Source organism: Syngnathus acus, chromosome 2 (assembly GCF_901709675.1).
Source record: "Syngnathus acus chromosome 2, fSynAcu1.2, whole genome shotgun sequence".
In the NCBI taxonomy this organism is placed as follows: Eukaryota; Metazoa; Chordata; class Actinopteri; order Syngnathiformes; family Syngnathidae; genus Syngnathus; species Syngnathus acus.
In genome coordinates, this window is record NC_051088.1 from 25387784 (window position 1) to 25409325 (window position 21542).

A 21542-nucleotide genomic window follows, 5' to 3' on the forward strand; every position below is an offset into this window, starting at 1 on the left:
ACTCCGGCATATTAGGCTAATAGAGAAGAATACTGTGGCGCCGAATGGCCTGCAAATAGTTTGACATTTACCCTGCCATGCGCTCGCTCAATTATTGGGAGCCTTTTTTATTTTCCCAGAGGCTCTGTGCAGTTTGCAAATGGCTGTAATCCATACAGGCTTGAAGGGACTCTGGCTGTGATGATGCGTGGCCTGCCTCGGCCGGCTTCGTAATTGCCAGCTTGCATTTCCAATGACCGACATTGGCCACTCAACATCTGCCGCTCGCTTGTCACGTCACACCTGATACATGAATGATACATGAATGTGGCCTTCTGTTGTGTGCCTTGAGCATTCTTTCTGCTTTACCAAGGGGCCACTAGACGGTGGGAGTGAATTCATTACAAGCTGCAGCAAAATGAAGTTATTAGCGTGCTTCTAATTGGCCGCGCTGTAAAAGCAGTATACGTTTCAGGCTAAGAGTTATTTCATTGGAAGCAACTGGAAAGTACGATTATCCCCAGCAGTGCCTTTCCGAATATGCCGGTAACGCCAAACGTTTGTATCTCAAATCCACTTTTGCCTTTAAAATGAATGAGAATGCCATCGATCCGTTCCACCCCTCCCGGCAAAAATGAGAAAAACAGCAGTCTATATAATTTATGTTGCTCGAATGTCTGTCCATATTAGTGTTGATGTTCAAATACCCGTTACTTCAAGTATTTGAATGCCGCAAACCTATTAGCCTGTCGGTGAGGTTTTGCTTTATGTGCTAGCATTAAGCTAGCGGTAGGCAAAAGTTGTGTCTTCAACTCAAAATTTGGGTCACCACCTAACGATAATTAGGTTTTCTCAATTATTTTAATGCAGCTGTTGAATTAGTTCAAATGAAATCTTGTATGTGAAGGTAGGTGTAAGGCAGGGGTCTCAAAGTCCAGTCCTCGGGGGGGGGGGCCGCATTCCTCCATGTTTTCCAAGTTTCCCTCGTTCAACACACCTGATCAGTTCATCCTCACGTTCTGCAGGAGCCTGATCATTGAATCAGGTGTGTTGAACGAGGGAAACTTGGAAAACATGGAGGAATGCGGCCCCCCCCCCGAGGACTGGACTTCGAGACCCCTGGTGTAAGGCGACAACTTGAGCTGCAGCGGGTGTCGCAACCAAGCTTTTAACGTGTGACAGATAATGACACGTCAGTCCTACTACAGTAATTCAAATGAAGGAAAGTACCTTCACGATGCCTTTCCGATGTCATCTGCGGTAGGCACAAATGGACTGCCAAAGAGCCTTTGGCACTTCTGACGCGGCCACATGGGAGCCATGGTGTCAGGTTACCACCTGAATCTGAGGTCAAGCTTCTCCGCTCTGATTAGCGTCAACATTCAGTTGAAGCCGCTTGGATACCTTGTGTGCTTCTGGTCTGGTCTGATAATGATGTGTTTCATCACCACAGAGGTAAAAGAAAGGTGATGTCGTTTTTTTTTTTTTTTACGTCAGTCTAGCGTGGACCAGAATCCAACAACCCCCCCTCCTCGCCTGTCAGCTCAGAGCCCAGCCGGACCTGTGCTGGGCGACTTGAAAATCAAGCAGATTAAGAGAGTGGACCTGGCAGAAAGCTTGCGGATGGATTTGCCCGAGTGGAAAATCTCCTCCACCTTCAGTGCAGGCTGGCAGAGCTTTAGAAATTAATTTGTGTGCGGCTGTCACTGCGGAATTGTGCGGAGAAGTGGTGTCTTAAGTGCACGCTTGCTTTTACGCATAAGGGAGCCCAAACTTCCAACAATGGCGGGCTTGGGTGTTGTCTCAAACTTTCTTGAGTAGTTGGGATTAAGGTGCTGTCAGTATCATGGGGGAGGGACTCTGCAAAGCGTAAGATTAGGGGGGAAATATTACCTGGAGGCTTATTGTGCTCTCTTTTTCTTCTGCTTTCTGACTTCCTGCCAGTCAGCTCAAAACAATGTTTGAATTGATGCGGCCCAACCGAGACACCTGCATTAGACAAGTTGAACAATGGCCGGCTATCCGTGTGCTATCCTTTTGGATCGCCGGCTATGATTGAGGGCCACCTAATCTCCGTCAGGCCTTTTGTTTCAGATGAGGCTCTTTCAAAAGTGCTCTATAAATAAAACGGAGTGGAGTATTTTTACAAACTGTCACGGTCTGTGCTTTTGTTGACTTTGTTTGGATGTATATTTAGTTTTCTTTCATCAGAATCAGCTTTATTGGCTTTCAGTCCACCTTTGGCCTCCACAGCACAAAATGTTGACAAAAGCCTTTCTGACTTTCCAATACATTTCTGCAATTTGCCCCAGGGTCTCTGTCTGGAAACAAAAGCAGTTAAATGAGCCAGTGGCATATTCATACAAGCTCCATTTATTTGCAGTCTGGATGCTTAGGGGATGGAGGGAGTTTAATCATCGCTAATAACAACCCAGAAAGATTTGCAACTCGTCGTTAAATTGCTAGAGTGGTCACGAATTCAGGAAAAGAAAATTCCTGAAAAAAAAATAAAGGGGTATAATTTCGAGGTTAAAATGAGTGATTTTATGAGAAGGCTTTTATTGTTGGTTATGGAGGAAAAAAGGCTATATACTAAAAAAAAATATTTTTTTCAGAGAGAATTAGATGAGCAATTTGTTGCCTGTCTAAAATTGCGCACTAAACAAATGTTTCCCGCTCACTGCATCAAAAGCAGTTTTGAATTGAAATTGTAGTTGATGGCACTTAAACATGTGCAGTTAAAAGCATGCCACATTAAAATAATGTCAAATAGCGCCCTTTCACTTCATTTCAATTCTCTTGGCTTTCTCATCCTGGAGTGGAGGATGGATTTAAATGCAACACAGCTTCAATTTGAAATAATGGTGGCTTAGAAATGACCCTGATGAAAAAAAGCACTTTGACCTCTATCGGGAAAGAAAAAAAAGCCCACCCAATTGTCCATTGAAGGGCAAAAAAAAAAATCGATGTTTGTGTAAGAATGTGATTTCTCGCCATCGTTTCACCGACAGTTTGTCACAACGGCCGGGATAATGACAAGGACTGCCGTGCGTGCCCGTCGACGTCCTTGAAGCAACGAAGAGAAAGCCACATCGGGAAACAGGGCCTCTTCTACCAGGACATGTTTATTTACATATGACACAAGTGTTGCACAGGTACATACAGAGAGACATCGATATTCCCACGTCCTGCACAAAGCACATTCAGCGAGGGGGGGGTTGAAGGTCCAAACGGGTGCAAAGAAATTTGGGGCATGAAGAGGACGCGCACTGTACACTGAGATCACACGCACCCATTTGACCCCCCCTCCCCCGATAGAAGAATGGACCGGACACAGGAGGAATGAAGAGTAAGTTCCGACGTCAAATACAAAAAGAACACGTACAAATCGTAACCCCACCTAGGCACTGTGCACTCGCGTTTATAGTCGGCGTGATAGGCAGTGGAACCGCCACGTGGCGGGACCGACCGCGCTTGTCGTTCGGGTGCATGGGCTGGCTGGCTGGCTGGCTGGCTGGCTGGCGGGCTGGCGGGCTGGCTGGCTGGCTGGCTGGCTGGCTGGCTGCGACAAAGCACGTTGTAAAAAAACAAACCAAAAAAAGAATCCACAGTCTGAGTGGCGGCCTGGGGAAGTGAATCACGGTCCACAAGTGCATAAATCAACGAGTCACATTCATGGGAGGTCCTGATCATCTCACACAGCATCAAATGAAAAATACAGTAGAAAAAAAAATCAAATCAGAGTTGCCAAAGACGAAGTTGAGTTTTGAAATGGGGGGGGGGGCTTATAGGACAAAGGACATGCAAATGCAAATATATACTCGCGCAGCCGAGTGCATGATTATTCATCTGTTTCCTCACACATAAAACACACTGGGTGAGAAATGAATTGAGCTCGACATGGTATGTCAGAAAAGTTCTAGGGCTGGTGTCACAAAAGAAACCAAATGGTCCTTCCGTGGAGCTCAGGCTATCAAGCAGCACCTCCACAAAGAGATCCTGTAGCAAATGTTGTGGTTTCAACTCGCACCTGCTCTCAATACCCTGAGCATCTGACAGTTCCTGGCAGAGAACAACATTGCCGTGCTGGAGCGACGTTCTCAACCACTCCTGATTTTCCCCCTCCTTCCCTAGCTCAAGGAGATGTGAAGGCATCACAGAGTGGACTGAAAAAGCCCAGAAGGGATTTGAAAGATATCTATTGCGCCGCCGGTCCTGGGATTTCTCTGACAGACCTGTTATGTCAGCATCAGTACAGTAGTCATCCCACCACTTATACTAGTGTTCTCTTCAGTGTTTACTACATTTCCCAGTGCATAAAAACATTCATGTCTCAACAAATAGAATGACCTCCTCCATTCAGATGAACGCGATCGCTGCAGATTTGACAAAACAATCAAAAGTTGGACGAGCACTAAGCTTCGGACCAAATACAACATGACAAAAGAAGAATCTGCCTTTTGCAAAAGAAAAAAAAAGTCACATATTTACATAAAAGCTCTGCAAAATATTCTTTTTCTCACCTATGTACAACATGTGACAATGTCAGCGAGCAAAAGGAGAAAGGGGGGGGGAGGGAGAACTTTGAGGACACATCAGAGGCACATAGCGCAAAGATATCAAGGTAAATGTTGACTGCTGTCTCGATTGGTCGGTTCCCTCCGACAAACCGCTCGGATTGATCAAAACGTTCACAGTTCAAGCTCACAGGAGGAGACCGACACCAAAAACATCCATTGCGTGATGAGAGATGACAACAGTGGCAGCAATACTCATCGGCAATACTTTAGAAAAAGACTTTTGAAAACAACTCAACCCACATATGCTACTTGCCACGACATCATTCTTTTTTGTCTTTTTTTAAGAGTCAATTTCTGTTTGTTCTCTGGCAACACAGAATGAAAGGATTCTTTCCCCCTGTTCTGTAGAAAATAGTTTTTCCATACTGAAGCTTGCCCAATCACGCCAGGCAAACTAAGAAGGTTGACATCATCGGCGTATCGTTGAGCTTCTCTTGCTAGAATCGCCCGCAAGTGTGATGATGCTGAGCGAGAGAGAGCTCAGCGGGGGAGCAATGACTCAACTGTGAATACTTTTGATATGAAACATCCTCTAGGAGAGGAGGGGGGGTCAAATAAAAGCATCATAACCGGACACAACAAAACAAGAAATATACAATCATCATTTTTCACTGATGTCATGTCAGCACTCACCCACGCTTCAATGGAGTATTTCTATTTACACATGCCTTGCACACATCCCGTATTTCTGTCCTTCCATCGCAGTATGTTTGTTAGGGTTTTGGTCAGGTGATCCGAATTTTCTCGTGGGAAAGCTGCCGCCGCCGCCGCCGCCGCCGCCGCCGCCCTCCCCATCCATCCCTTCTATGCTTTGCTGTCGTCCGGCTTGGCGTGGATGCGGCGGTCGCCCTGCAATTTGATTTCAATCGTATCCGGCTTGAGAGACTCTTTGCCATTTTCTTCCTTCAGCGGCAGTTTCCTGCAATTTTCAGAGCACAGCGTGCATGTGAGAGAGGGAGCGCCGGCCGGTGAGCAAATAACTACGGCGGAGATGGTCGGAGCAGGCAAGGACGATGTCCGTGAGACGTGAGTCACAGAACGGAAGGAAGCGTGTCGGACTCAAATGAAAACGCAGCAGTGATGGAAGCTTGCGAGAAATGTTTGCATTCATTCTTTGGACGGACGGAGCTGTCAGTCATCATGGCCATCACGTGCGAACGCGGAGCTAGCCTGAACCTTTCGCTAGCTTTCCCAAGCCCAATGCCGACAGTTCAATTAAGGTCACTGACTAAAAGGCATTGATAAGTGGATCAACCAACACTTCCTTCAACTAAATCCAAACACAACAGTTTCAGTTGGAATCCACACACTTGGAATGCTTCCTTCATTCCATGAGCTCAAACAAAAGCGGAAACAGAAAAGCATCACTATAGCGGCACCAACGCTCCAGGCGAAAAGGCCACAAAAATCGACCACTTGAGACTTGGCCTGCCTTGAAATCGAATATTGAGCGCCGCCGCGCGTGTAGCCTGATCCTTTAGCTTAGCGGTTAGCATTCTGCGCTCCAAGCCAGAGATGTCGGGAGAATGGTTTTCTCCCGTTTAAATGTGAGCAAGTGTGAGACGATAGGGTCTTTTCTAAATCTTCTCAAATTCTTTCGATGTAGACAGCGAAAGCAAGACGCCTTCGTGTACTGCTGTCAGTAACATGATTCCCGCTTGATACGTATCCAGCCTCAAGAAGGATTTGAAGGACTTGTTCAGGAAATGGGATCATTTTCTCAAATTCGCACTATTTACTTGATGATCAGTGTGAATGATTCAGTCTTTGCTCATTAATATTCACACAGTAACTGGTAACTTCAACTGTCAAATCATTGTAATCGATTTCAAAAAGCCTCGTGTTCAGAGTACGTGGAGAGACTGACTAGCTTTGGCCCGCTGAATGAGCCCAAATATGAGGCACAACTGACAGAAAGATCCAGCGTTTCATGACGCAAATCCATTTAAATGTGACGCAAATTTCCTTGCAACAAGAGAAGTGAGATTATCGGAGAGTGAAATACAGCCAAATCAGCACAATTGCCACAAGGCCTCGTGGGGGAGTTCCTCTGTGCTTGATTGGAGGATGTTAACGTTGTCGCGCAGCGGAAGCAATTTCATGTTTCATTAGCTCACGCAAACCCAGATTGGACGAGCGCCGGCCGGCACCTTTGCGACCATTCTTTGCTTTGTGCCGCGTCCACACGGATTCATTAGGGATGAAACTAGAATCCGGCGGCATATTGACATTCCTCAATCAAGTTGGGCCAGAACTACTGATAACGCCGCTTACCTGCTTATTACGTTGTCACTGTCATAAGCCCAAAGCAGAAACACAAGCTTAAGTGCTATTTAGCGGTTGCATGAAGCTACACTGAAAACATTTTGATTTCCTCAAGCGGTTGCACAAAATCAAATCATCTAAATCCACAAATACTTTCCAAGTAGATGTCTAGTGTCTTAGATCAGGGATTGTCAACAGGGAAATTGGAAAATGAGGAACATTCTCAAAGTAAAATGGATTTTCCAATTCATTTTGTGCCTCATTTACCCATCCAAATGACAGCAAATGGAGTTGAATTTTCCCGAAATAGACCTGCAGATGCAAATCAATGGCCTGTATCCACCTTTGGTGGAAAATACAGTCATAAAGCAGTTGCTTCTTGGTTATAATAGTGGTCCCTTGGACAAAACCAGTTGAAAAGCCCTGTATGAGATGATAGTCTAAGACAGGGGTGTCAAAGTCCAGTCCTCAGGGGGGGCCGCATTCCTCCATGTTTTCCAAGTTTCCCTCGTTCAACACGCCTGATTCAAATGATCAGTTCATCCTCACGTTCTGCAGGAGCCTGATCATTGAATCAGGTGTGGGAAACTTGGAAAACATGGAGGAATGCGCCCCCCCCCCCGAGGACTGGACTTTGACACCCCTGGTCTAAGATTTTATTTGACCTCTTGATGAAACAAAATTCAATAAAGTCAACAACAACTTGTTTTCAGTGTACTGGTGCAACCTAATTTCATGTCCATGAAATGAGGAAGTGAATGACAAGCGGAATTTTTGTTTGACATGCACAATTACAACTGTGTTTGAATCATGAACGCTTAAATGGATTGCGGTCAAATAGACGACCGCTTGATCCGTGCGAACGTGTACATGCAGGATGAGATGTTTGTGAAGAAGACATTATCAGAGACATACTGTGGTTGAAAAGGTGGTCGGGCGGCTGTTGTAGGTGCACCTAGACGGCAAAAAGAAGGTTTCTTTTCTCATTCTCCAAAAAAAAAAAAAATCACCGGCTAGCCAGATTCGAGCCTTTCACGGGTTTTGTTTGGTTTAACTTTTGTCACACAGGTCCCTCAACACGTGTGCACATTAGCTTGAAAGAAAAAAAAAAAAAAGTAGTCGTGACCCAAAGGCCGTGACACCCACAGCAGATGCTCCCTGGGCAAGCATGAATGACTTGTTGACATTGATACAACCCCGCTGGGAAAGAAAAGGACACTCACAGGTAGGCGGCCTTGCCCTCTTCCATTTCTTTGCCGCCGGTGGCTGTCTTTTTGCTGCACAGCGTGCGCGTGATGCACATCAGCAGACCACAGTGCCGCAGGAAGAAGCAGCTGACGTCCACCAGGACAAGAAGCAGGAGGAGCGCTCCCAGGCCCAGGCCCACCACCGCCCCGAGGCTCAGCCCGTTGAAGAGGGATTCTGCTCACACATAAGAAGAGGTCAAGTGACGACAATTTAGCTGAGCTTTGGAAATTCATTATTCTTCCGGAATATGGACATTATTTATTAAGGGATGGGTGGAGAGGTTCTGCTTGAAAGTCACGGCAGTCGCAGCGCCAGCACCTTTAGAAACTGACAAGAAAACTAATAACAAACACTTGAGAGCACTGAGGGTTAGCGATGTTGCTCCCGCAGGGCAAGTTGGAGAAGCTCCAACACCAACCAAGCACGGTGGGAGGGAGCGAGGGAGGGACGGTTCTCATTAGGGCTCAAACATATTGGAAAAACACACAATATGGATTCTGCTATATCCAACATTTTATTTGACTTTTTTTTCATGTGACATGGCTGAATGTGACTTCATTTGGTTTTTCTTCCCCCAATAGTATTATTGTTTTAGTTACAATTATATTGTGAGGCAATAATTGAATCTGGACATTCCTATTTTATATTTTTGTCGTTTTGATGTTCATGCACTAATTAAAAAAAAAAATCTGAATTTAAGCAGTAGTTTTATTTGTCATTGGTCCAAAAAATATCCAATTTAAATAGATTTACTTAATCACAGAAAATACCTTTTACTTGGCTAATCCCATCCTAATAGTTCATTTTGATTATTTTTGTCAGAGTACCTTTTTTTCAAGAGCTATTTCTGTGTGCGTGGAATCTTTGGAATTCATAACTGAGTTTGCGTTTCCCTTTTTTTTTTGTTGAAAAAGTGTCACAGAATTCACCTGCGTTCCAAATTTGCATGTTGAACTGGAATTGTATTGAGCGGCGATGGACGTAAAGTTCATTTCTGTAGGTGGACGGTTTTGGCTAGAGGGTGACCCCACGGGTCAGGATGGTGTTTGAACGCTTCCAGATGCATGTAAATCACAACCTTTGGCTCAAACACAAAAAATCCTTTTGGTTTCAAAATGCTTGATTGCATGGTTTTTCCCCCCCCCACCGCATTGTCGCTTGTCCATCGTGTACAAATGCTGTAATTAGAGTTGCTATGCAACAGGAAAGTGTCTGGCGGTTATGTCGTCTCCCTCCCTCCCTCCCTCCCTCCGACCTGCTTTTTTGTTTTACATCTTCAAGTGTGGCAGGCCAAACGCATTCATCAATCTTTGGGCTCAGAACCCCCGGCTGGGCCTCTCTAATTGGTTCTGAGTGAGCTTTCACACATTGCCTAATTCCTAAGACACATTCATTTTGATTTCCATGCTCTACGGACCCCCAAAGCGACGACGACGACTCCTGACTACTCCCTGAAATACGGAACGTCTGTCTATTCCCCGGTATCCAAACACATCCATCCATACCCGTCCAACCCCCGACAACACAGACTCGTTACGCCTCGCCGCTGATTGACGGTGCCTCGCACGCTCCGAGAGGGAGCCGGTCCATTAATGACGACCGAATGGCCATTAATTGATCGGGGAGGCAGCAGATGCTAATCTTCAGAGGGATAAACACAAGTGCTTGAGGATGCTCCGTAAGTGTTGGGACACGCTGTGGAAATCAAAGTTGCCCTGAGAGCTTTTCAAAGGATGCTTAAACAAGGGGGCCGGCTCCTCTCGGACCAGATTTAAGCGGCATTCGGCCAGCCCGCATGCCACCGGAGAGCACTCCAGAGCCAACTCCCGGAACAAAAGGCGATTAAAGGACAACGAACCGCTTGTTGTTGTTGTTGTTGTTGTTTTCATCTTTAGTGAGCAATCATCGACGACTTTTTGTACATAACCAATTGCGCATTTTTATTGGCAACTGGCTTCTTCAATATCGGCACTCAGAACTTCACACAGCGTGATGATCATTATGGATGCATTTATTAAAATAGACAGAAAAAGTAACACTGTCAAACGTTAGGCCCGGCCGGGGGCCAGATACGACGAAGAGAGATTTGTGCCCTCATTTGTCAATACTAAATCAAAATTCACGTTTAAAAACTCGAGATACTGCTAGCAAATGATGTTCCCGTTATTTTTCTCGACTCATTTGAACCGTTTTGACCGATTTCAAAACTAGTTGTTCATCAGTTTGTTGTGTAGCCTATACTGTCAAAAATGTTCATGGCCCTCCGAAGTGACAACGCATTTCCGCGCCGTTTCCTTTTGTCCAATGTTCACACGAGAGGAACGCTTTCTCCCCTCATTTTTGCTTTCCTCCCGGGATCTTAGCCACGATGCACCTAACAAGGGAGGACAGTCAATCGAAGGCTTCCTTCCCTTAAGCCTGCCACTCCCGAGGGCCTGGATCTGCTCTGTTTAGGAGGCAGCGCACATGCTTGCGGGCCATTTAGCCGCAAGAGGAAAAACACCGGGCCGGGCGGCTGGCTGGATACAGTCCAAACCATTCCAAATAGATAAGACTCCGGGAGGAAATGCAAGCCTCCTCTGGGAGGGTTTTGGTCGGTGGCACTCACAGGGGGCAATAATGCAATGGCATTTTTATTTCAACAATGCGCATGTCAGGCGAGAGATGGGAAAGTGAGGGTACCCACATCAAAGCATTCGTCTGCATACATGTGCAGCGCATTTCGATGCATGCAAAGTAGTTAGCTGGAGGACTTTGGAATGACAAATCCGGTGTGATTCCTTGTAAAAGTCAAGGCCACCGACCGACAGGCTTTCCCGCCTGCAAGCCAAAACACTCGGCGGGCTTGAATAGAGAAAGCGCTCGGGCCCCCCTTAAAAATGACCGACGTCAAACCAGAAGAATGGGATTCCAGTCACGTGTTGTAGCCTATTGCTGTGTGTAGCGTTGCACCATGCATGATTCAGGCCAAGCCATTCCTTTTCAAATCAAATAAATCAAATGAAAAATTGTTGGTTAAAATGCGCTTACCTGTGATTTCAGGTTTCTGTGGCATGAAGAACTGATAGAAGGTGGGCTCCGACAAGCCTTTAACATTGCGGGCCGTAATCTCCACCTCGTATCGGGTGTTCCACTGCAGCGGCTGCAAAGTGGCAAAGTCATTGGAGCCCGGAACCAGCTTGGTCATCCATTGCTCTTCTTTATCCTGCAATCGAGTCAAATGGATGGATGGATGGATGAGAGGTTTGTGATCACAACGGACAACCTTTGTTGTCACTCACTGTCTTGTACTTGACGATATATTCCACGATGGGCATGCCGCCGTCATCCTGCTTGACCAACCCCAGCTTGTAGGCTTTCCCCAGTCCTCTCTGCCCGTGGACTGCCGGTGGGCTCGGTTCCCCTGACAAATGGAGGCTTTTGAATTTCTATTGATATTCCATTCCATTCATTCTAATGCTATTGATTGATTGATTGATTGATTGATTGATTGATTGATTGATTGATTGATTGATTGATTGAACATATCAGAGTAAGTCATAGTTTTATGGCACAACTTCAACGCGTTGCATTTATATTGACACAGGCTTGGAAAGAAAATCAGCACCCGAATGGGAATGTGTGAGCGAATGAATAATGCGATTATTGTGTCTGGAAAAGCACTATACCCATTTTTTTTTATTGGACACTCCGAAGCTAGTGGCTGAAAAATGTTGTTGAATTGCCTCTATTCTTAAGGGTGAAATGGCACCATTTAAAGCAGGGGTCTCAAACTCCAGTCCTCGGGGGGGGGGGCCGCATTCCTCCATGTTTTCCAAGTTTCCCTCGTTCAACACACCTGATTCAAATGATCAGTTCATCCTCACGTTCTGCAGGAGCCTGATCATTGAATCAGGTGTGTTGAACGAGGGAAACTTGGAAAACATGGAGGAATGCGCCCCCCCCCCCCCCCCCCGAGGACTGCAATTTGAGACCCCTGATTTAAAGGCCGTCGATAAGATAAAATGATCCGTAGAAAACAACAAAGCAGGTGACTGACTATTCCATTTTGTGCCTCTTAGGTCATGTAAAAGAAACCACCGCGCCTGAGGGAAAACAACCTGTCGGAAACAGAAGGCCTACTGTGCCTTGAACACAATGAACTGACAAATCAATGAATCCTGAAGTCCATCAAGAAACATGCGTTTGAAGGCCAAATGAGAGACTTACGTATGGGTAAAGTCTGGAAAGTCTCCATGTGACTGAACTCGCCCTGACCCTTCCCATTGACGGCCGCCACTCGAACCTCGTACGTCGTATTGGGCTCCAGGCCGGTCAGCACCACCGTCGCTGGTGAGACAGAAAGGGCCAGCGCAAACATGAGCGGACAACTTTTCCTGTTGAGAACAAGTTGCCTCATAAACATTTATTTATTTACCAGCTTGATTGGGATTCACTCAATTGCTCAATACCTGCTCATTTGTTGCTCTTCTCGCAGCGCGCATATTAAAAATGGAGTGTAAACACAGAGGATCTCAAGATCAGTCTGTCGCTAGTACGCATTTACATAACCTTGCCTGCGCTGAAAAGCCAACAGCGTAATGAGTTAGCGGCGGGCGTTGTTTTGTCACTCAGCAGCGCAAATGAAATAGTGTGTAATAGCGCCGCGCGCACGACTTCGGTCCGGTAACAAAGTCGGCAATTTGCAGCCGCGCTTAGTTAGCGAGGTGGCTTTTTCAGCCTTTGAGCGCAGACTTCAATTTGCACAAAAGCATTTCAATGTAAAGACTCCAACCATCTAATTACGTTTAAGTATTGTCAACGGTGAAAGGGGCTTTCTCCGAGATTCTAATTAGCTAAGTACGCAAATGTATTTGTGGTCTCTGGAAGAAGAGAGACTCCAATCTAAGAAATACATTCAACTGGACTTAAAAAGCAGCTTATTCATCCGCTTTCATTCTGTAGTCTAATTTGCGTGATTTACAACGTGCGATTTACTGTAAAGGATGAAAACCAGCGATAGCATCAAGATTTCGGAAAGCGCCGCTCGGTAGATTGATGAACCGAATGAGCTTGGCGAGAAAATGAAAAAGTTGGAGGAAGTCTGTTTTTAGAGGGTTTTGACCTCTGACCTTGTGTCTTCTTGATGAATACGGGCAACGCCGTCTTTTCTTCCATGACGTGTTTCGATTGCGCGTCCCGATACTTTTGTCATTCGGTGCTCCGTGGAATACTCACTCTGCACACTATGCGATCGGACGTCCTTCCAGTCTTGCGGGCCCACCTCCTTGTACTGCACCAGGTAATAGCCGATGGGCACGCCGCCGTGGGAATCCGGCTTCATGAAGGTGACGGTAGCCAAACGCTGGGAGATGGCTGACAGGCGTACCGAGTACGGGTTGGACGGCACATCTGGAAATGGGATCAAAAGTGGGTGCGGGAGAGGGGATCCCGAAAGACCTCCAATTTGAATAGGAGCGCCCGTCTCGTCTCTTATCGGATGTAATCATGTGAGGTCAGCTTTTATTCCTTACTTTGGTTACCGTTCAATCCGCACTGAAGAGAATTGGAACGCGCAATCATGTATTCGCCTGCACTGCAGTAAATTAGAGGCCACTTCTGCAAATAGCGGAGGGAATGGTAAATCAGACGCCTTTGTTTGAGATTCAGATAGGGGGAATACAAGTGGACGTTGCCATAATTACAAATCGGCCCATCACCATACGAATGTTAGAAAGTACTCGTGCAGTCAAGTCCCTGACGCGGGTCGGCTAACTTTGAGAACTTACTCGGAAGTCACACTCACCTGCCTGGGCCAGAATAAATTCCTGGTAGCGAATGCCGACGTTATTGCGGGCGGTGCAGTTGTAACGACCAAAGTCCCTGTCGGACATCGGCGTAACCTACAAGTATAACAATCCGTCAACTTTCATACCGGAAGAAATACAAAGCAAACGTGAAAAGACAACAAGTAGGTCGGTCATGCATCCGTGTGCTCATGCTTCTGTCACACCTCTAGTAGAGACTTGCCCATGCCGTTGTGCACCCGAGTGTTGGTGGTCCCTTCTGGCGAGATGGCAAAGTGTTCCCTCCTCCACAGCAAAGTGGCGGGCGGGTTGGACATCACATCACAGCTGATGTTCACTGGGTTGCCCTCCCAAGAATAGTAGATGGTGTGGTTGCTCAAGAACTTTGGTACGTCTGTCCGAGACACACGGCGGAGGTGTTAATAAGAGAGAGCGCTCTTAATTGGAGCCTCATCCTACGGTGAGTAGCAGATGCAAATTCAGCCAAAACATATTTCCCCGCAGCCGAGGTATTCTACGACACTTGTTTTAGTCTTGCTCGCAGGCTTCCATTAGAGAGATTGATGGTCGCCAGCGAGGACGTGTTATCCTCTCTCACTCAGCCTGCGCTGACTTGGTAAAGGAGTTCATGAGCTGGGTGGCGGCCGTCGCGTTCGTCAACTGAGGCCAATGCAACGGCATTTACGCTGCTCTAATGATGCGCCATGTGAAATTTGGTCCTACCAACGCCATCTTGCCTGAGCAACGGCCGTAGCGAGGAGAGCCACAATCGGATGCAGTCGATGAATTTGCTCTCGATACGCTCGCCTGGCTGGTTTTTTTCAAGCGTTGTTTCCGCGAGCGTCAGGGCGCCGTGACCCACAAACACAACAGCTCGTCGTCAGCTGCTCTCTTTCAAGCGGTGAAGCCAATCACTCTCAGGCCAATATTCACATGTCGCCGTCATTTGGTGGGGGGACGGACGGACGGACGGAGGGACGGGCGGAGGGACGGGCGGAGGGAGGGAGGGAGGGACGGACGGATAGCCCCGTGGCGGAACGGCATGTGATGCTGGGAGGACAAACGTCACGAGAAACATCCCGGAATGGCCACTTACACTCAATGTCAAGAAACATGCTCTTCTGATGCCCTCCGATCCTGCTGAGCGCCTCACAGTCGAAGCGGCCCAGGTCGGCAAGCCTCACGCTGCTGATGGTCAGCACCGATTTGCCGTGGTGAGCGCGCACCTCCAAGCGTCCGTCCTGGCTCTGAGGACATCAAATGTTCAGGAGGTCAAAGCGCACCTTTTCATTTCAAATAACCCTATGGCATCAATGGCAGTGCATGAGTTAAGTTCATTCATTCATGTACTTACTTGTTTCTCTTCCATTGAACCCGTGACGTCGAGATGCGTCAGTGGCAGTGAATGCGTTCAGTTGATTCAAGTTTATGATTCAATATATTTCGCCATTTTAAACCAAATAAACATCGGTCCTAATTGATCAATTTGTTTCGCACTAGCCAAATGTCACGGTAACACACCGTTTTTGATCATCGTTTCGGCCTACTGTCATTGTGTTACTAACAGGCAGGGCAGCCAGCAACAGACAAGCCGCCAATTGAAGTGCCCGCCACCTGCAGGCTACTGACGCCATGCACGCCAAAGCTAGAGCAGGCAAAGTACTTTTGACATCCTCTTTTCATTTCTAGTCTGACAGTAGCTTCACTTCATGAGTATTTATTGCAGTCTAGTGTTCTCTTGGGTGTTGTCAAACACATCAGCGTACTTGGCCATCCACTCCCAGGCAGAAATGTAACAGGGCCGCCATGCTTCAGATATCCACCGTTAGTGCCTGAGCAAATGGACCGTTGCAATCGGAGACCATCACGCTCCCCGTTGCAAGAACATGACCGTGTGTGTGTGGGGGGGGGGGCTGGCTGCTGAGATGAAAATAGTTTGGGAGGTGAAACACTGGACTCGTGCATATTTCACAAAGTAACTGCACCTGAAAGGAAATATTACATCATGACAGGCATCATTAATCTGATTCCCAAGTCAGCTTTTGCTACGCTCTTACCTTTCAGATCGTCAAATTGCTTTATATTGCTCCATTTATTCAGTTATTTGTTGACTTAATCATTGATTAGCGTCAATGAGGGGGCACTTCAGGGAGGGAGAGTGTGTTCTTATATAGTATGTGTGTAGATATAGATACATATATAAAATGTATGCTGCCATTGTTATGCCATGAGAGAAAATCTCAGGACAAGAAAGTGCAAACACACCTCATACTGATCAGCTGAAGACTCCAGGTTGCTTCTTATTTAAGACAAATTCAGTTCAAAAAAAATCTAAACTGGACCATTGTTGGTGTAAATGTGGCTTTAGTCATGCTATCCCCTGCAGTGTGCGGTAGAAACAAACATCTTCCCTTGCACATTTTGCTCTTGTAATGACCCCCAGTTCACCAACACACTCTTTGTTGTCTCAGCTTGATCCTATTTAGCTTATCGGCACTCTTATCACAGCAGCGCTCGCTCGCTCGCTATCTATCAATCAGCCAATGACTTGCGGTGGCTCACCACTTCACACGTTGACTGTTTACTCGGTCGGCCGGGGTCAATGGGATTGGAGGAGCACGCAACGCTTTGAATGCTGAGGATGGACGGAGCAGCCAGGAGGAGGAGGAGGAAGAGAGAGGACACCTTCCAGGAGAGGAGCTTCTGAGTCAGGAAATGACTGGCTAACGCCCCCCCCTCGCCTGCATCCCATTCCTCTCTGCCAACTGGCGGGGTGTGTGAGCAGAGACCAAGGCGGCCGGCCTCCGAAGCACAGCCTGTTTGATATGCAGCTCAGTGGAAGGTGAGTGGCCAGCACACAACGCACAACAGGGAAGCGCAGGCACGCGCATCCTCGCAGAGGCTCCCCGCATGTACTACATATACGTACGTACACGTACATGTACATGGTACTTGCATCGCGCACAGGGAGCAGCCGCCGCCGCCGCCACCGCACACGGCTAAACGGTGCGTCGGTTTGAAGGCTTGATGAAGAGGAGAAGGTAGAAGAGATCTTACAGAATGCATCAATAATACAAGCAAGCATCTGAGGATGCTTTCATCAGAGTGCGAGGGACGTATTCGGAATGCCAGCTGTAAATGGCAGCATGGCTTGAAAGTGTCGTCATCTTCCGTTTGTTTGTTTTTTTCTTCTTTTCCTCGTGCTGTCGTCTTGTTTAATAAAATCCAGATGATTATAGCTGCTTATATGTATCATTACTGATGATATAAAGAAATCGATATAACTGAGTGATGGCAATGTTTAGAAAAATGAACACAATGTGACTATACGAATCATTTTGAATGCATGTTGACATATACGTAACTTGACAACAAGAGTAGCAGAACTTGCACTATTAACAACACTGAGATGAAATATTGCAAGAATTTTTGTTACCGACCCAGCCCCCTTTTAAATGAAAATGGAAAAATAGTTGAACAAACAATGAATTTACTGGCTTTGGATTTCCAAACATCTTTTTTTGTGTCTATGTGATAGTCCGTCATACATTCCTAGCAACGATGTGGGCCTGTGACAAAAACGAGTCCATCGACTACTCAATGGTCTTTTCATTTCTGCCCTACTAAGCTTCGTTTCGTCCATTTTGTGGAAAGGTGAAGTTGGCTATGGTTAAAGACATTTGCAACACAAGACTATCCTGCAAGCAGTGAGTGATGATTGCACAGGGTGATAAAGAATACAAAGACAACTGTACGCAGTGAGTGGAAGCAAGCTCCAGCTCGGGAATGTGAGGCCAACAAAGGAGCAGAGTCACTATGCAGATTGGAGAGGAATGTCCTGCCTTAAACCTAAACGACGGCGTTCGTTCATCACGCCTCACGTCCCAAATGCTCACTCGCTCTTTGTGTGTTTACGTGCGTTGGGCTCCAGTAGCATTTCCATAATTGCATTTGCAACGTGTTATTTATCAACCAAAGCGGTTCAAGCCAGCGCACACACGTTCATTTATCTTTGCGGTGACCTTTTTCGAGCAAAAAAAAACAAAACAGCGCTGTTGCGATTGTTGTCCCTCCACCGTCAATGATTACATTCCCAAAGTAGCCTAGCTGTTCCTCATTCAATTTCAAATCATTCCTTGTGGTCAATTTAAATACAAGGTCATTGACATCCTGAGTTGCGGCATGTGCGTGAAAAATAAACGACATTATGATGAATATTAAAAGCATCTGATTATGGACTGGTCACAGGCAGCACTTGTAGTCCAGGCTAATTGCATACATGGCAAGTGGGAACGATTATGACTCTACATTTACGAAGACGTATAGCAGTAATTACCTGTAAATGTTGGCTTTTAGCATTCAACTAGACCAGGCAAACACAGGCACTCAATTACTTTACATAGACGTCAAATGCATTTTACTGGGCTCGATTAAAAAAATGCAGATGCACCATTGTATTGAAGCCCGGTGGACGTAACACGGTGAATAAAAGATGGCAAAATTCAACATTCACTTTCACAGCTATGGCCAATTTCGAGTATTCAAATAGCCTAGCGTGGTTGTTTCCAAAGACCTTTTTGTTTGCTTCGTTATTGTCTTGGGGGAAGGGAGGGTACACGGTAAATAGCAGGCAGGATACACAAGCCGTTTGCAGCGTAAATCCGCAAAGGCTGAATCATAACAATTGCTATTGGGGTTTTTGTTTTGGAACAAATTTCACCTTTAATCTAAAAATCTTCCCCAGTTGAAAATGTGTAGGTGTGGAGTCTCTCCATTTGCAGCTCAGCGGGTGTCCCCTCCCCTCCCCTCCCCTCCCCTCCAGGGCTGCTCACAATAGTGTTGTTGTTGTTGTCCGGCATGCTAGCGAAAACACCGTCCTGCATACAAATGGTTTCAGTCGCCTTGTGGCAACGCAGCTCGTTAGGGCCCCTCTTTCTATCAAATGAGACGAGAGATGTCAGGACTGCTATTAACAGATAATAGGTGACGCCTTAAGGCTCCTCCCCATCAAAACAGTGGCACTCCCCATCACTAGGAATGTCCTGTCTTCATGAGCTCCAAATGAGCCGCTGACTCTGGACCGGAGGAAGCCGCTAGCGCCATGGGTGTCAAACTCCTTTTTTTTTTTTTTTTTTTGGCGGGCCGCATCGTAGTCATAGTTTCCTTCGGAGGGCCATTATGATCAATGTATGAACGTCTCATATGATATAGGCTGCACGACAAACTCGTTTTCAAATCAGAGCAGTAAGACCTGTTCGCATTTTTAAAAAGATGAATGGTAATAGAAATTGCGAGAAACATCTCGATTTTTTTTTAAAGCGAAGACAATTTTCAATTTTAGTATGGACACAAAGTCCATGCGCAATTTGTCTTTACGGGCCAGATCAAATTTGGGTTTGACACCCACGCGCTAGCCGACAAACAACATCTGGATTCTTTTTTCCCCTTGGAGTGAACCTGCTTTTGTTGTTGAGTATGCGCTATTGTATTATTTAGAGAACAAGGACAAACCCAGTTCACTTGCTTCGATTCTAGTTTTGCGGATTCGCAAGACCTGGACAACGGAGAATCTACGCAAGCAATTTGTAGCAGAATCTTTTGAACAGTTTTTTTTATGACGTGCTTATGTTTTAAGCGAGGCTCTGAAAGGAAAAATGCATCTGAGCATTACTAAATCAACACATTTGTGTTCCCACCAGATGACACTGTGCACAATTCCAACGGCAGATGGGTCTTTTGGCGGTCGGTCGGTCGGTCGGTCGCTACCTTGTCTCCGTCCACAAAGGTCCGCCCATCGCTGGCTCGTCTCCAGGAGATGTCCGGCAACGGCTCGCCCTCAGCCACGCAGGAAATCATGGCAGCGTTGCCCTCCACCGCTGTCACATTCTTCAGTTGTGTGATGTGGGGCTGGACTGCAGGCCACGTCAAATGTATTTGTAGGGTGGAGACGGTCACCAAAAAAAGAAGAGAAGATGAGAGCGCCAGTCAGAAAGAGAAGAGGAAGGCTGCGCCGGCAGGTTTAAACACACACACAGATGATGATGATGCATGACCGAGGTGCTGATCATTTATAAATCACTGGCTTCTGCTTCTGTCAAGTCGAGGAGGAAACCCTCTGGCCCACTCTCAGCAGATTTACAGATAAAACATCTTTCTCAAATATCCAGCCTGCCTCTGCTGCCATGCACATTCTGCCTTCCCTGTTTTTTCGGTTTTGGGGGGGGAGAAGAACCGGGTGTTTTCATTCTGACACAATCGTTAGAAGTGTGCTAAGGGAGATCGCGTGCTCCACATAAGGAACTCAAAGCTAGCTTGAAAACGCCGCATGTGTGTGTGTGTTCATGGTGTCTAAATGTTGCATAACCCATTTTCACCATCTTTCCAACAACGTCGCTACATGGGTTCTCAACGGTGGATTGGGCGTATTGGATGGAAGCTTTTCACCTTGTCGAGGGAGTGTGAGGCTTGCTCAAAACAGCGCAAGCGTATATGTGAAGGAACATCAGATCCCACAGTGTGAAGTGAAGGCCTTTGAAAGACGGAATGACACAACATCTGTGATTGCACCGGCGGGAGCAAAGCTTTCATTGCTGTCATATAAAAATGACTATGGGAAGACGTTTGAATTTATGTTTGACCTGTGGGTACGTGAATTTGTTTCGATTCAGAACCACAGATTTGAAGGTCTTTTGCTTGCTCTTTTGATTTTTGTGCACAAGGCGCAAAGTCGCAAGAGAAACGGACCCAAATAAATTTTCACACACAGGAAACTCAAAATTCAAAGTAAATATAAAAAAAATTAAAAGTAAAAAAAAAATAATAATAATGAATGAAATTATCCAGGGTTGATCAATGCCAGCAGCAATGATAATTTGTAATTGCGTAAAAAATAGAGACAGTTAAAATGGAGCTGATGGAGGAAAACCAAGTTTATTTTTTAAAGAATAGGCTCTTGTCAAATTGGAATATTTCTAAGCAGCTTGGGACAGACAGTAAGAGTAAAACGATGCAATGTTTTGTTCTTTGCTTCCACCCCAAAGGCTACATTTAGATTGGAAGCAAACAGCCCCCAAATGTCTACACAGTCTGACCTAATATATGCTTACACAATGCCACTTTGTATTCGTGGCTATTTGTTTTATTCCTATTCAAATTCAAACATTGCCTTCCCCTGACGCATAAGCTCTTCATTTCATGTCTGTATTCTGAAGAATGAGCGAAGTTGATTCCGATCATTTGGATCATGTAGCAGAGCCGACATTTGAAACACTGCAGATACGCTGTCGGACTTAAGTTGGTGACCCCGCCTCGATAGTAAATTGAAATCTTTTATAAAAAAAAAAAAAGGCTCAGAAGCGCAGATGAATACATCACCTTGATACGGCAGAGAAATAGGATTAAATATAAACTTGATGTTATATGATGTACACGCAACCTGGAGAGCTACGGGCATTTTTCCACTCTTGGCCCGAGTGAACTCACCAAATACTTTGAGGAAGAGCTCCATCTCCTGAGAGCCGGCCTTGTTGGCAGACTTGCAGTAGTAGAAGCCTCCGTCAACCTGACGGATGTTGCGGATGGTGAGCATGCTCCGCCCCCCTTCCAGTTGACTTGGAATGTACTGATCCGATGGCTCCAGTCGCTGGCCTTTCCTATGCAAAGACAGAGCAAATGTTTTTTTTCA

The 21542-nt window shown here is 46.2% G+C and overlaps 1 protein-coding gene across 2 annotated transcripts in view; it reads right to left on the reverse strand.

Annotated features, from left to right (window-relative positions):
* Nucleotides 1-4769: 4769 nt before the first annotated feature.
* LOC119119696 (neural cell adhesion molecule 2-like) overlaps nucleotides 4770-21542 on the reverse strand; it is a 98711-nt gene continuing 81938 nt past the window's right edge. The window contains exons 7-18 of one of the 2 annotated variants that reach the window (XM_037246223.1): nucleotides 21341-21510; nucleotides 19625-19770; nucleotides 14955-15105; nucleotides 14065-14252; nucleotides 13858-13954; nucleotides 13290-13463; nucleotides 12282-12401; nucleotides 11354-11475; nucleotides 11103-11277; nucleotides 8048-8246; nucleotides 7740-7779; nucleotides 4770-5478 (exon numbers count right to left, since the gene is read on the reverse strand). In XM_037246223.1, the coding sequence (XP_037102118.1) occupies nucleotides 5422-5478; nucleotides 7740-7779; nucleotides 8048-8246; nucleotides 11103-11277; nucleotides 11354-11475; nucleotides 12282-12401; nucleotides 13290-13463; nucleotides 13858-13954; nucleotides 14065-14252; nucleotides 14955-15105; nucleotides 19625-19770; nucleotides 21341-21510 (1639 nt within the window). In that variant the 3' untranslated portion in view covers nucleotides 4770-5421. The remainder of the gene's footprint in view (nucleotides 5479-7739; nucleotides 7780-8047; nucleotides 8247-11102; nucleotides 11278-11353; nucleotides 11476-12281; nucleotides 12402-13289; nucleotides 13464-13857; nucleotides 13955-14064; nucleotides 14253-14954; nucleotides 15106-19624; nucleotides 19771-21340; nucleotides 21511-21542) is intronic. The other variant, XM_037246222.1, reaches the window with a different exon arrangement.